This window comes from Triplophysa rosa, linkage group LG18, assembly GCF_024868665.1.
Source record: "Triplophysa rosa linkage group LG18, Trosa_1v2, whole genome shotgun sequence".
Classification (NCBI taxonomy): Eukaryota; Metazoa; Chordata; class Actinopteri; order Cypriniformes; family Nemacheilidae; genus Triplophysa; species Triplophysa rosa.
In genome coordinates this window covers 17,880,301-17,894,835 of record NC_079907.1, presented here as the reverse complement: position 1 = coordinate 17,894,835, position 14,535 = coordinate 17,880,301, and the positions used below count along the sequence as shown (strand labels likewise).

At 37.7% G+C, this 14,535-nt stretch overlaps 1 protein-coding gene across 2 annotated transcripts in view; it reads left to right on the top strand.

Annotated features, from left to right (window-relative positions):
* The window catches only part of LOC130569417 (ras-related protein Rab-26), a 151,326-nt gene extending 138,767 nt beyond the window's left edge, over positions 1–12,559 (top strand). For both annotated transcript variants that reach the window (XM_057359053.1, XM_057359052.1), the window contains 4 exons: positions 3,172–3,237; positions 5,682–5,738; positions 10,128–10,204; positions 10,422–12,559. In XM_057359053.1, the coding sequence (XP_057215036.1) occupies positions 3,172–3,237; positions 5,682–5,738; positions 10,128–10,204; positions 10,422–10,524 (303 nt within the window). In that variant the 3' untranslated portion in view covers positions 10,525–12,559. The remainder of the gene's footprint in view (positions 1–3,171; positions 3,238–5,681; positions 5,739–10,127; positions 10,205–10,421) is intronic.
* The last annotated feature ends 1,976 nt before the right edge of the window (positions 12,560–14,535 follow it).

The window sequence follows — 14,535 nt, the reverse complement described above, 5'->3', positions numbered from 1 at the left end:
TGTAGAAATTACTTTCCATATACAGCAAAATGTCCTCAGTAATCAATAAAGAATCAATAGCTCCAGGTCCTAAGGGGGAAAAGAAGTTGCAGTATTTTTAAGTGGTCGAAATATGTTTGCTATATGTAAAATATACTTTTTTAAAATCAGGACCTCTTCTAAACAATTAAGATTTTTTTCTAAGGATGAAGCAAAACACCTCAATCTGTTTATCAATCAATCCTGGTCCTCGAGACTCCCGCTCTGCATATTTTGTAAGTTTCTCTTACCCGCCTTCAGTGTTTTGCTCAATTTAAATCAGGTGTCTTAAACAAGAGAGATCATGCAAAACATGCAGAGCGGGAGGTCGCGAGGACCAGGATTGAGAAAGGCAAAAGAAGCTAGCGTTAAGCACATGTGTTTACTTAGGCCTTTAGACGTTCGTCGCTTTTGCCGATCAAATGGATGCATAAATGACAGCATTGGTGTAAGAAACACAAGAACCCATAATGTGAAAAAGCGAGAATCCTTTCAGGCTCGACCATTGCCCCTCTCCTCAGGCGCATCCCGCCCACGCCATTTCAAATATCTCGCGCTGCACTTTTAATATGATAATAACGATAAACGAGACATCTACTTTAATTTAAACGTATGCTCTCAAGGTCCAAAAATATATTTTACTTAACAAACGAGTAAATGCAACATATTTATAGTCCTAACTTTTAACGTAATTTAACCTGGCGCTAACCTGCATAATGCAAACGTGAGATCGAGCAAATTTATTTGCAAAAATATTCAAGTATTCACGATTTGTCTACATTTATGCTGACAAACAACTGAAACACACGCTCAAACATTACATTATCAACTATATCATGAATTTAAACAAACTTTCAACTTACTTTTTCATCTGCGTGCGGGAAGAATAGAAAATGGCTACCGAAGAGAAATCTCAAGTCCACAGCTCATGCGTCATGACGTCAGAAAATACGTCTGACGCATGATCCTTAAAGTGAAATTTTACGTTGGCTCAAAGTGATAAATTTTAGTAGTAGTGTGTCTCTGGGTGTCAAAGTTGAAAGAATGTACAATTCTGAGTTACAATTCGGAACGCAGAAAGGCAAATTGGTTAGACTCAAATAGTTATAATAATCCAACTTAGACCCATATTCACTTTTTACAGTGCAGCGGTTCATATGATTGCAGCCTCTCTTTACAGCTAATTTTATTGGAATCGAATTGGAACATCAGTATCGATACCCAGCCCTAGTGTGAAACACTAAAAGAAAAACCACCTCAAGCGAGCGTAAAAACTTTTTTGCGAATTAAGGGTTTTTAATTTGAAATTTGCCGTTTCCGATGCGAAACTTCAAAATGCGAATAAAACCATAGTGATGGAAACCCACTTACTGATATTCGTCTATGTTTTTGGATTATTGGCATTGGCTGATAACCATGCATGATAGGCTGATCAACAAAGATGTTTATTTAGCCTTGTGTACCTTCCAAAAACTACAGAAAGCATTGCCTATAGACAATTATTATTGTCATTATTACTATTTAATTATTATTACTATATTGGCGATATTTTAACCATTTGTCAGAATATCTAATATAATATAGAATACCCTTCTATTACTGTATATATATTAGAATATAAGTATCAACAGAATGTAAAAGTAAGTCCCATTCCTGTAGTCTTGACTGTATAGTTGATAACTAAGTGTAAAGTATTACACTTGCACTTTCATGACTATTATTACTCACCGATATTCTGTTTGAAAAGTAGTTGCAAACCATGTTAATTTAATTGCAAAATGTTTCACCTGCTTTTCATTTCTGTCAGTCTGTAGGCAGCTCGAATAGCTTCAGGATGGTTTACTGTAATTTTGGGTTGTATGAGAACACTCCAAATAAATTTAGATCAGATTTAGATGTCCGTAGCAGCAACACACTTTTCTAGTCCTAAATGTTTTATGTTGCAGACAGGAATTGTTGGACAGGAATTTCCTTTGCCCTGTTGACATGTATTAAACAAGACAACAACCTCAAAATATCATGCTTTACTGTCGGAATTAGAGAACAAGTATTAATATAAAAATAAAGGCAAAGTTGTAAATTATAACTATCTCCGGTCTCATACTGTGTAGTAAGCCAGTAAAAGTGAATGATTTGAACAAAAATGAATCACATGGGATTTCCTGAAATGTCTCACATATGGATTTTATATCCTGTTGTCAGCTAGACTGTATATTTTGTGTTTTGTTGTGAGTCGAGAGTCGCAACGTCGTGTGACGCAAGTATTCTAATAAAAGCCAGTAGTAGTCGAGCCGACCTCGTCCTCTTCCTTCCTTGTCTTTGAACTTGTTACAATACCCCCAAGGTGTTGCTATGCGGTTGCTTACTGTACCATGTCAGAAAAGCCCATCACCAGTTATGACTATTCTTATGACGCGCATTCGCATCGCGTGCCATGAGTTTGCGTCTTTGCGTTGACTTTGTATGTAATTTACTCAAGCAAATCGCTTAATTCGCGTTTGGTGTGAACCCAGCATTAGTCTTCTTTGGTTTTTGTTTTGCCCACCAGGTGTAAAGCATAAATTTGAATGCTGAGAAGAGTATTGATTTATGCACCAATGCTGATGAGCAATAATAAAAGTGATGTTTGCCTTAAGCACTGTGTGTGCGTGTGTGTGCGTATGCTTGTATGGTGGGGGGATTATTATGTGACTCAGGATAAGACTAACCCTTGCTGTGTGGCTCACTGTTTTATCACTTCTATGATTCAATGCTTTCAATATTAACAGGAGGCTTTCATTAACCTGAGGTCAGACTTTATGTCCACAGGGCTTTCTTCATATTTTCTCTCTCTCTCTCTCTCTCTCTCTCTCTCTCTCTCTCTCTCTCTCTCTCTCTCTCTCTCTCACCATTTCTACATTCCGTTTTACTATTGGTGTTTTTCTTAGGTGAGTGCAAATTCACTGTATGAAAATGCCAGATTTTTATTGATTTGAATATCTACCTCCTTGCAACGACTTTCTAATACATGGCATTTTTCAGAGACTCAATTCTAAATGTTATTGGTTCCCTAAACCCATGATTCAGTGGTTTGTGTGTGCGCATGTGTTTATGTACTGTGTTATTTGCTCTAAATTTACAATGCAATTGCTGTCAGCTGTTTTCTTTTCACAGGCCTGGCTGACAGAGATTCACGAGTTCGCTCATCAGAATGTAGTGATCATGATTCTGGGTAACAAGGTGAGCGAAGCATGCCAGGGCATATCCATTCTAAATTATAGATCTGACACCCATTGACCACAAATTTGAGATCTGACACATCATGGCCTTTCTATATTTAGACGTGCCGTGCATGATAGCTGTGAACTCATTAATGATTTATTTGGGGTCATTGTCCTGCCTTCTTGTTCATGATTTTCTAGTCTTGTGGCAGGATCGTGACAGATCCCTTATGTTTAGTGTGAGAAAGTCATGGTTTGTTTACCATTGACATGCCATGTGCTTTCTTGTGTCTCGTCATTGGCCCCGCCCCTCTCGTTTCCTGTATTGCTTTCCTGCCGTGTCTCATGTTCCTCACCTGCCCCTCGTTATCTTCCTTTGTTTGTCTCCCTTTAAAATTCCCTCGTGTTCATTGTCCTGTGCGTGTTCGTTGTATTTACCTGGTGGTAGATGTCATCGTGTTATGCTCGTGTCCCTGATTCCTTGCCTTGCCTTGCCTGTGGAGTACGTGTTTGTTATTTACCCTGCCCTGCCTTTGTTACCCTTCCGTGTTTTGGTGAGACGTTGTGTTGTGTTTAGTTTTAGTTATTTTTGTCCTGCTGTTTTTGCCCCCTTGTGGGAAGTATTTTGGTTTCTGTTTATATATATATATATTAGTCTTGTCCTCGTTACCCCCTCGTGGGTGTTTTGTTAACCCCTTCACCACCGCCTGCCTGCAATTGGGTTCTTCCTCCCTCAAAACCGTGACAGAACGACCGAGCCAAACACGAACCCAGTAGGCAGCCATGGACGCCGCAACAACTCCCCAGTGGTCCTGCACCTCCAACCCGGTGTGGTGGGAGGCAATAGCCTCCCAGTCGCACGCTGGAGGGGGCCCCTTCCCGGCCCAGCGCCATCTTCCTCTGCGGGACTACGCTCGGGAGGTCGAGGCCAGGAGGGCCTCCGTCCCCTAGGTGCTGGTCTGTGCCTACCTGATGGCCGGGATGGACAACCCTCCACCTTTTCTGGAGCGGGAGGAGTTGGTTTATCAGCCGTTCCCCCAGTTGGTGGAACGACTGCAGCTTCGAGAGGAGCTGGTCCAAGGCTCCTCTCCCAGCTGCCGTCAGGACTCCTCTCATTCCGGTCTGGTGTCCATCCCGGAGGACTGTGTTGTAGGCACCCTCACCTTGGGGAACGCCCCACCGCTCTCCTCACCCTCTGCAGCCTCACCACCAGTCAGCCTTGGGGGCAAGCAGGGGAGACAAGAGTCCTGGGGGTCCACCTCCGAGGAGTCCCAGCCGGAGCCAGCCATGCCTTTCACCTCTTTTCTTCAGCCGACCTCCAGGCAGGTGGCTCGGCTGACGAAAGAGGCAGCGGCGGGCAGCGCGGGCTCCATCCCAGCCAGTGCAGCAGCCGGCATCCCGTCCGGTGCAGCAGCCGGCGTCCAGTCGTGTGCCCAGTCGTGTGTCCAGTCGGGTGTCCAGTCCAGTGCCCAGTCCGGTGCCCAGTATGGTGCCCAGCCCGGTGCGGCCGGCGTCGCAGCTGGCCTTCCAACCGGTGACTCAGCCGCCAGTCCTCCCGGTCCCTAGCCGGGTCCGGCCGACAGCCAAGTCAGCCGCTACCAAGTCCCCCGGGACTCCGCGCTCTCCAGCGCCCCCCAGAACTGTAACTCCCCCAAGGACTGTTCCGCCCCCACCTAACCCGGGGCCCTTTGGACTACCCCCCATGTTTACCAGTGTTCCCCCACCCCCCTCCCATGTTTGTTATTTTTATTGTCTCACCCCAACCCACTTATTGTGTATTTTTGTTTACCCTTGATCTTGTTTTCTATGTTTTGTTTCATCGTGTCACTGTCCCAGTCGGTCGTGTCTTGTTAGTCGTCCCCTTGGTGAACACCTGGTCATGGTCCTGCCTTCTTGTTCATGATTTTCTAGTCTTGTGGCAGGATCGTGACAGATCCCTTGTGTTTAGTGTGAGAAAGTCATGGTTTGTTTACCATTGACATGCCATGTGCTTTCTCGTGTCTCGTCATTGACCCCGCCCCTCTCATTTCCCGTATTGCTTTCCTGCCATGTCTCATGTTCCTCACCTGCCCCTCCTTTGTTTGTCTCCCTTTAAAATGCCCTCTTGTTTATTGTCCTGTGCTCGTTCGTTGTACTTACCTGGTGGTAGATGTCTTCGTGTTTTGCTCGTGTCCCTGATTCCTTGCCTTGCCTTGTTTTTGCCCCCTCGTGGGAAGTATTTTGGTTTCTGTTTATATATATTAGTCTTGTCCTCGTTACCCCCTCGTGGGTGTTTTGTTTGTTTATTAAAATAAAGTTTTTGTTAACCCCTTCACCACCGCCTGCCTGCAATTGGGTTCTTCCTCCCTCAAAACTGTGACAATTTAGCAAACATGATTCATGGTTCAATGGATTAGAAATCGTAGTGAATGCATAATGCATCATAATTGACATTGATTGATTGTAAATTTTTTTTTTTTTAAGGCTGATGTCTCACATGAAAGGGTTGTGAAGAGAGAGGAGGGCGAGAAACTAGCCAAGGTTTGTTATTATAACTATATGTTATTATATATACAAACACTATTGCCTCTATTTTAAATGATTTTTCATCCACACTGTAAGAAATGTATTTATTACTTTTAATATTTATTTTTAATAATTAGTATTATTAGTTTGAATAAATATATATTTGTAACGCCACGCCAGCAGAGGGAGCCCTCTCCCGAGTACTGACTGTGTACCGCTCCCTATGCTACTTCGGTGGTTACGTCCTGTTTGTAGCATTCTTTAGCCAGCAAGGTCCATTGGGCCTTCGCAAAGTATTGCCAGTTCACCTGCATTACCGAGCGTTATTTTACCATTGTCTTGTATATCTTGTGTATGACCATTGCCTGCCTTTTCTGCTGACATTCTCTGGAGTACCCCGTTGCTTTGTTGTTTTGAATTGGACTGCTTACTGTGTTTGATCTCTGCCTGTCTTCACGTGTTTCGAGTACCTGCCTGTCGACTTGGATTTTTTGTTGTGGTTTTATTAAACATCCGCATGTGGATTCTAACTCAGCCTCGTTACATACTGTTTTATATATATATNGCAACATATTTATGATAATATAAATCAGGGGTTCCCAAACACATGTATAATCAAAGGTAGGCTATCTCATGGCACACCTTTTAAATAAAAATTAGGGGAAAAAAACACACATTCACTCCCTTTACTTTTTATTTTTCTTGTCATGAATGAATAAGTTTAATTGCAATATCAAAATACCTTATTGTAGGGCTGCACAATTATGGCATACTTGTTTGATTAATAATGTTGATTATATTTTAATGTTTTAATAAACGCGGCCATAAGCTACATGCTTCTCGCTGTAAACGCGCCGTTTGCGCATCCAGTGTCCTCAGGGCTCAGTGCTTGGACCGTTGCTCTTTTTCACATACATGACATCCCTAGGTTCTGTCATTCGGAAACATGGCTTTTCCTATCACTGCTATAAGGATGATACACAACTCCACCTGTCATTTCAGCCTGACGATCTGCACGCATTTCAGCATGCCAGAGTGACATTTCACTCTGGATGAAGGACCATCACCTGCAGCTGAACCTAGCAGAAACAGAAGTACTTGTAATCCTGGCCAACCCAAATATTCATCACAACCTCTCCATTCAATTAGGCTCATCAACCATCACACCTTCCAGAACAGCCAGAATCCTGGGAGTGGTAATCGATGATCAGCTAAACTTCACGGATCATGTTGCCAGCACCACCCGGTCCTGTAGATTCATCCTCTACAATATTAGGAAAATTAGACCTTTCCTGTCCAAGCATGCTACGCAAGTCCTAGTCCAAGCTCTTGTCCTGTCCAGACTGGACTATTGCAATGCACTACTGGCTGGACTCCCAGCTTGCACAACCAAACCTCTACAGATGATCCAGAATGCAGCGGCAAGAGTGGTCTTTAATGAACCGAAGAGAGCACACGTCACCCCTCTCTTCATTAAGTTACATTGGCTCCCATATAGTCAAGACCACCACTGGTTTGGCACCCCCATATCTTCAATTGCAAATACAGACTTATGTCCCCGCCAGATCCCTACTCTCTGCAAACAAACTACGTCTTGTAGTGCCATTCCAAATAGAGAGAAAATCACTCTCACGTACCTCCAATAGATTTGTTCCACATTTGTGGAATGATCTGCCCGCTGTTACAAGATCAGCAGATTCTGTAGCTACCTTTAAGAATCAGCTGAAAACACATCTCTTCCAAAAAAAGCTTCTTTACATCGCAGTCTATACAAAAAAAATCGAAATTTAAATACTGACGTGTTTTCATGCAAAGAATATAATTGTCTTTACACTGATGGTTGTCAGGTTTTTAATTTTATTATCTAAAGGTGCATCAGCTGGCAAACCAAAGAATTTAGAGTATATTTAAAGAGAAAGATTGTAGGAAACAGCGATACAGCTAATATTTTTGCTAAATCAAAGACGGCGCCATCCACAGAGCATTTTAGTGCATTTAATCTGTGAAAACCTGGCTACAATTATGCTGCAATTATAAGAAAAGTTAACCTGCCACGGCAGCAAATTCAGCAGCTTTTGGATCTTTTTGGTCTAACTTTGTCAAGACAAACTCAGCGGAGCAGCCCCTAAATTTGGCTGTTTTTCCTGCTATTGAGTACATGTTCCGCGTTCTGAGCTTTTATTGAGAAAATATAGACACTATAGCAACATATTTATGATAATATAAATCAGGGGTTCCCAAACACATGTATAATCAAAGGTAGGCTATCTCATGGCACACCTTTTAAATAAAAATTAGGGGAAAAAAACACACATTCACTCCCTTTACTTTTTATTTTTCTTGTCATGAATGAATAAGTTTAATTGCAATATCAAAATACTTTATTGTAGGGCTGCACAATTATGGCATACTTGTTTGATTAATAATGTTGATTATATTTTAATGTTTTAATAAACGCGGCCATAATCTACATGCTTCTCGCTGTAAACGCGCCGTTTGCGCATCCAGTGTCCAAGCACAATAAACGTGTGAACTATACACGTCTAATTGTTAGTTGCTGGAATAAACTTTTATTTAATGCACCGCAACAGCCAAGTGACTTTGCGCTGCCCTCCTTATGACCCAGAGTTTGAGAACCCCTGATATAAATGTCCCTTTCAATGACCAGTGTTAGTGTGGCAGGTTGAGGCATGATAGGCTGCATTTGGGTTGCGGGTTAGCCTTTCAAAATTAAATAAATTATCCTGGGTTGGATTTAGTTTGCAATCTGGATTATTTTTTTGAGATTCTATGAGTCCTGAGAAATGCAATTTCAACTATTTCTGAAGTGCGTCTTTTGTAAAAGAACACTGCTATCTTATATAACGCAGCGAAACAGTGCATGCATAGTGGATAATTGATTGTCAAACGATCAATATCCATTAATTCAGCACCACCGCTATGGACAGCACCTATTAACGTGGCACGTAGGAAAGTAAACCCTTAAAGTATAGTTCGTGGAACACACGTAGAAGAGGTATACCTGTAGCACGCTAAGAGACAATGTTATCGGGAAACGCAGCCCAGTTTTACTGCACTTCTGCTTTTTGTTGTCCTTATGTTGTTCCAATTGCTTCTATTGTTTACCTCATTTGTAAGTCGCTATGGATAAAAGCGTCTGCTAAATGACTAAATGTAAATGTAAATTATTAATAATTTAATTAAACTTACTTATTATATTATATTAAATATGATTTATATTATATATTTAAATTATATTAAAATTATAATTTGTATAACTAACTGTAAAATGTTACAGAAAATTCAACTAGATTTTTTAAATCATGTTATTTATTTATTAATATAAAATGATTAATAGTATATTGTATTTATATTATCAGTAATCAAATTAAACTTTCAATTATATTATATTATATTATATTAAATTGATAGTAAAATTATAATTTGTATAACTTATAACATATATTATTTTGTATTAATATAATATTAATAATATTAGTATAGAGTATTTCCAGTATATTAATAATTAAATTAAACTTACAGTTACATTATATTAAATATAATTTTGTAATATTATATTAAAATAATAAAATAATCATTTTAATAATAATTAATTTTAATGAATAACTTATAAAATGTTACATGAAATACAACTAGATTATTTAAGTCAGTTGAATATAATTTTAATTAAATTTAAGTCAGCTTTTGTTTTAAGTTTATTTTTTACAGTGCACAATAAAATCTTTATTTTTGCATTCTTATACGCAAGCTCATGTTGTTCCAAATCTGTAAGTTATTATTTCTGTGCAACACAAAACACATTTTTACCGAACCTTACCCTGTCTTACCAAGCAAATGCAGTTCATAGTGACCATGAGTGTCAAGCTATAAAAGCTAAAAAGCACAATAAAACACATAAAAGTGCCTTTTTGATCCTGTCCTCTCGGGAGCTCGACATATGTGGTGACTGTGAACTATTGCTACAGTGCTGAAGATTCTACGAGCTGTAAAGATTTACTGCATATGTGGATTGAATGAGACAGCCAGTACTAGTTTCAGATGTGTACAGATTTCACTGCCGCTGTCCTTATGGCACCAGTTTACTCTCAGCATCAGCTCTCTAAGCAGGTGCACACAGACACATTCACAAGCCTGTAAAACAGTAACTACAAATACACCTCAGGCTAGATAAAGGCACTTTTGTTGTCTGTGAGAGGCTGCCCCATTTAAATTATTCAATGCTTGTCACACGCGCGCACACACAGTGCGCTGTTATTTCCATGGTTACATACATGTCACTGATCTTAGGGAGATTTTGTTAATTAATCGTAAGGCAGTTTATGAATGCAGTATGCATTATGTTCAAGTGTCAAGTGGGTTGAGGTTTTCACTTGTTGTCTACAGGAGTTTGGTGTTCCCTTCATGGAGACCAGCGCTAAATCTGGTCTTAATGTGGAGTTGCCATTCACTGCTGTGGCCAAGTAAGTCACATTCTGTATTGTCAAGAACACATTTGTAAACGTCCATAGGCCTTTTAAGAAGTTCAGCATCTTCAACGCTAATTTTTGGATGACATTTATTACTTAGTAAAACACCACTGATTTTTGCAAGCAAATTAAACGACACCACCACTATTGTGCCTAGTGAATTTCCTCCAGAGATGGTAAAAAAACTCACATCTCTCTCTCCACCCATCAGGGAACTGAAGCACAGAGAGATGAAGGAGCCCAACGAGCCAAAGTTTCAGCTGCAGGAGTATGTTAACAAGGAGATGAAGGGTGCCGGCTGCTGTCGCTCCTAAAGCCGCGTACGCATCTGTCTGCTTGTGTGTTTTTTCGCGTTCATCCTCTTGTCTGGCATACATTGGATGTCTGTCTTAAGTCTGTGGCTCTGGAGGCTTTCATTTTCCAACGTTGGATTCTTTCTCCAGACCTCCATGCCCGTCACAGCTTGCAAACAGTACTGAACGGCACAATGCAAATATATATAAAGTAGCACTCGCCAGAATGTGTTATTAGCACACACCCCCCCCAAACAATCAATAAATACAGATGTATGCTTTTATCACTGATGTGTGTTAAAAGGATAATGTATCTCCTGACCCACCTCTCGAAGCAGCTGTGAATGTATCTTCAATACTCATGATGTTAATGAGGGGTTCTTCAGTTAGGGGAACTTTTCTGTGACCTTAAAGTAATTTATGAAATGCTTATAATGATTTTAAAATCATTTTAAATCTCTTATAGGTTTCTCCACTTTTTAACTTCTCGACAGTAAATGTATAAAATCAATATTAATACTGCAGTCATTTCCATCACTCAGCTTTTTGTAAACTTGAAAGTGAATATTTCATCATCATGGAAATGGAGAGTGACAGTTAAGCACATGTCTGCCAGAACAGCAGAGTGGATGGAATTGTTATGATTTTTAAATGATGATATGATGTGTCAATACAAAACCAGTTAGTGTTTGTGATTTAGAATTTGTAAACATCCAGTTTTTAATAACATCCATTTTAATAACATTTTAATTACAAAATGAAAATTCTGTCATTATTTACACAACCTCTTGTCACTTCAAACCTCAATGACCTTATTTCTTCTGCAAAACACGAAAGAAGAAAAATGTTGGTGCTGGTTTTGTGTCCATAAAATAGAAGTCAATGAGGACCAACGGTTTTTGGTTACCGTCATTTTTCAAAATATCTTGTGTTTTGCAGAAAAAAGAAAATCACACAGGTTTAAAATGACAACAGGGTGCGTAAATGATGACAGAATGTTCATTTTGACTAAGTACCATATACAATAATAAATACAATAAATACATTTATAATGACAAAGATCATATTACATTATTACACTCTACAGCACATCCATTTGAAGATTGATGACTCAATCAATCAATAATGTGATATTTTCAAGAACATGACATGTATGTTTTAGCATAATTTAAAGGAACTTCAGTTTTCCAGATTTCAAGTAGTCAAAAGTGTCCCTAAATGAAGATTCACTTTCATACAGTTTAGACCATCCTCGCATACACTTTCTCTCCCTTGTACTGTATGCACATTCAAGAATCACTCATCATTCACTCATCATTGTTTAAAGCCGAGTGATCTGTTCTTTGTTAATGTTTTCTCTAAACATTTTGAAAGATGAATGTATGTAATGTAAATTAAGAACGATCACATGGCACTTAGTTTGCATTATATGTAATTGGTGTTTTGTTAAATGCCTTTAGTATTGTCCTCCTGTACACTGAAAATATAGAGAGCTTTAACTAGACATTAGTTGCCTCAAGTGATGTTCTAAATGTGCCAGAATTTAACAAAAATCGATGTTATGTCAAGATACTATGCGTACTGTGGATCGTTTAATATATTGTGTTGTACAAATGTTATTATTTTTTGCATAAATAATAATTTTGAGAGTTTCAAAACTATGCCTTTTGCACTTCTTGTTGTTGTTTTGATGTTTAAATTGTTATGTTTTGTGTTAAATTGGTAAATTGACGTGAAGCAGGTCTTTTGAAAGACCCCTATATAGCCAGAAACATTTTGTTGGTCAGTATATTTGTACAGATGTGCCACTTTCAGCTGCTCAGAGGATTTTAACAAAGAATTGCTTAAAGTATAAATGTTTCACACTGCTTATTTACCCTTACAGAAATGACAAAATAGATAAAGAGGTAATATCAATACAAAAATGACAAGCAATGATATACAGAACTATTTTGTATCTTGAGAGAGGTCATCATGAAGTTGACCTACATGTTGTTTTTCTCACGGTTTTTATGTAATGTTTATTGTATTCCCAATAATAAATTAGTGAAGTGAATTCTGCTTTTCTGCTCTCAATAATATTATCTTACAGTGCCCTCTGCTGGTCAAAACATTATGTTGCAGCTCCTCTCTGCATCTTGTATTTTTTTTCCATTAAAATACAGTTGTTCATTGGGTAAGAAGGTCCAAAGACCATCACTAAAGTACATTTTCTGAAAGTTTCTTACATATTCATTTATAATAAAAAAGATATTTTGCCAAACTAAATAGTTACCAAGGTAATTTGTATTATTACATAGTAGTTTTTCAGGTCTTGTTTTAACTGTTAGTCGTTGGTTCTTTCTATTATATAATACTTTCCATCTTTTACCCATGAAAATGTCTTCGAACCCCTATACTGAGTTTCTTGCTTTCTTGTTTTTTTCTATAAATATCTAAAAATTCTTAAATCAAGATACATTTACTTGACATTCACCCACTGTAAGATATTTAGTCTTGTTTTATGAAAGAAAATAAAGATACTAAGTAAGTTTATGTTTAAACCAAGCAAAAATGGGGTTAAGTAACTTGAATTGGGTACTTAAGTTTATTTTTCTTACCACGTTTGTGGATTTTGCTTATTTTAAATTTTAAAATCTTAAATCTTATATTTTCTTTCATAAAACAAGACTAAATATCTTGGTCAATATCTTGGGAAATATATGTTGATTTAATTTTTTTATGTTTGTATCAGAAAACTAGACAAAAATGTTTAGTAAGTAATTCATTTTTTGCAGTGTATTAAAAATATAATTGTTTCCAATAACAGTCTATCATACATTTTTCTATTATTATCTTTTTGACACTGTTTAGTCACTGGAACACTTAAGTTTCACAATTCAATTCCAATCCATTTATGACAAACTATATATTGCTGGCAAATTCTAAGCCTTTAGAATGCATCATGTCCTTCCAAAACATTGGATGTCCAAATTCGCTGTTTTTCAAGAAATGGATAAAACTGTAGTTATTAAATTATTGAATACATTGACAAGAACTTTAAATACTTTTATTTGGTTAGATATTTGCAAAATCCAGTGACAAACATAAAGGGGTTTTTTTCATCAGTAATGTGACAAGTCTTTTTTTATAAGAGACCATCTGTATTTCAAAGCATTTATAAATTACAACCATTTAAGTTTGGATTGTGCATTTTTAGGTGTATTCTCAATACATGTAATGGCAGTTAAAATGTAAAAAAAAAAGAATAGCATCTTTTTTGAAAAGTTGGATAAATAACAAATATTATAGTCAATGGTGGCTAAGAACTGTTTGGTTAATGCCTTCCTCCAAATATCTTTCCCTGTGTTCATCAGAACAAATAAATGTATACAGATTTGGAACAAATCTTTCATTACAGTAGGTGTCAAAAGTAACTTTAATTTGTGGTTTATTAATAGTTTTACAAACTGTGTACGAGTGACTGAAAGTTGGGAAGGTTGGTAACAACACAGATCAGCTGTTTTTAAGATATTTTAGATAAATTATTACAAATTTTGAGGTTAGCAGAAATATTTATCCAGGAAAAAATATGCTGTGACAGAATGAGATTTTAATATATGGAGCTGTTTTTGTAAACGTTATGGTATCATAAAACCATGTTTTCACTGAACCCTTTTTAATAACATTACAAACAACTATTTTGATTATTACCATAATGAATTTATTATAATAATTCAGGTTCATATTATTAACCTTTATACTAAACAATGACCAGTTGTTACCATGGTTACGGAATTTCTTTATTATTTGTTTTTGTCTTTATTCAGTTTGGTTTGTTTCATAATCTGTTAATATCAATTTGACTGATTTCATTTTATATCTTGTTAAAAATGGATCAAAGGCGAAACATTTTCATGTTTCCTCGGGACACCTCAGAGTGGACATCACCCATGAGTCCAGGTAAAGTATCACCTAGATCACACAACAACATAAACAACACAAACAAATATTGTGTATTTCAATGTGTCTTTACTCTTCCTTTCATAGGTT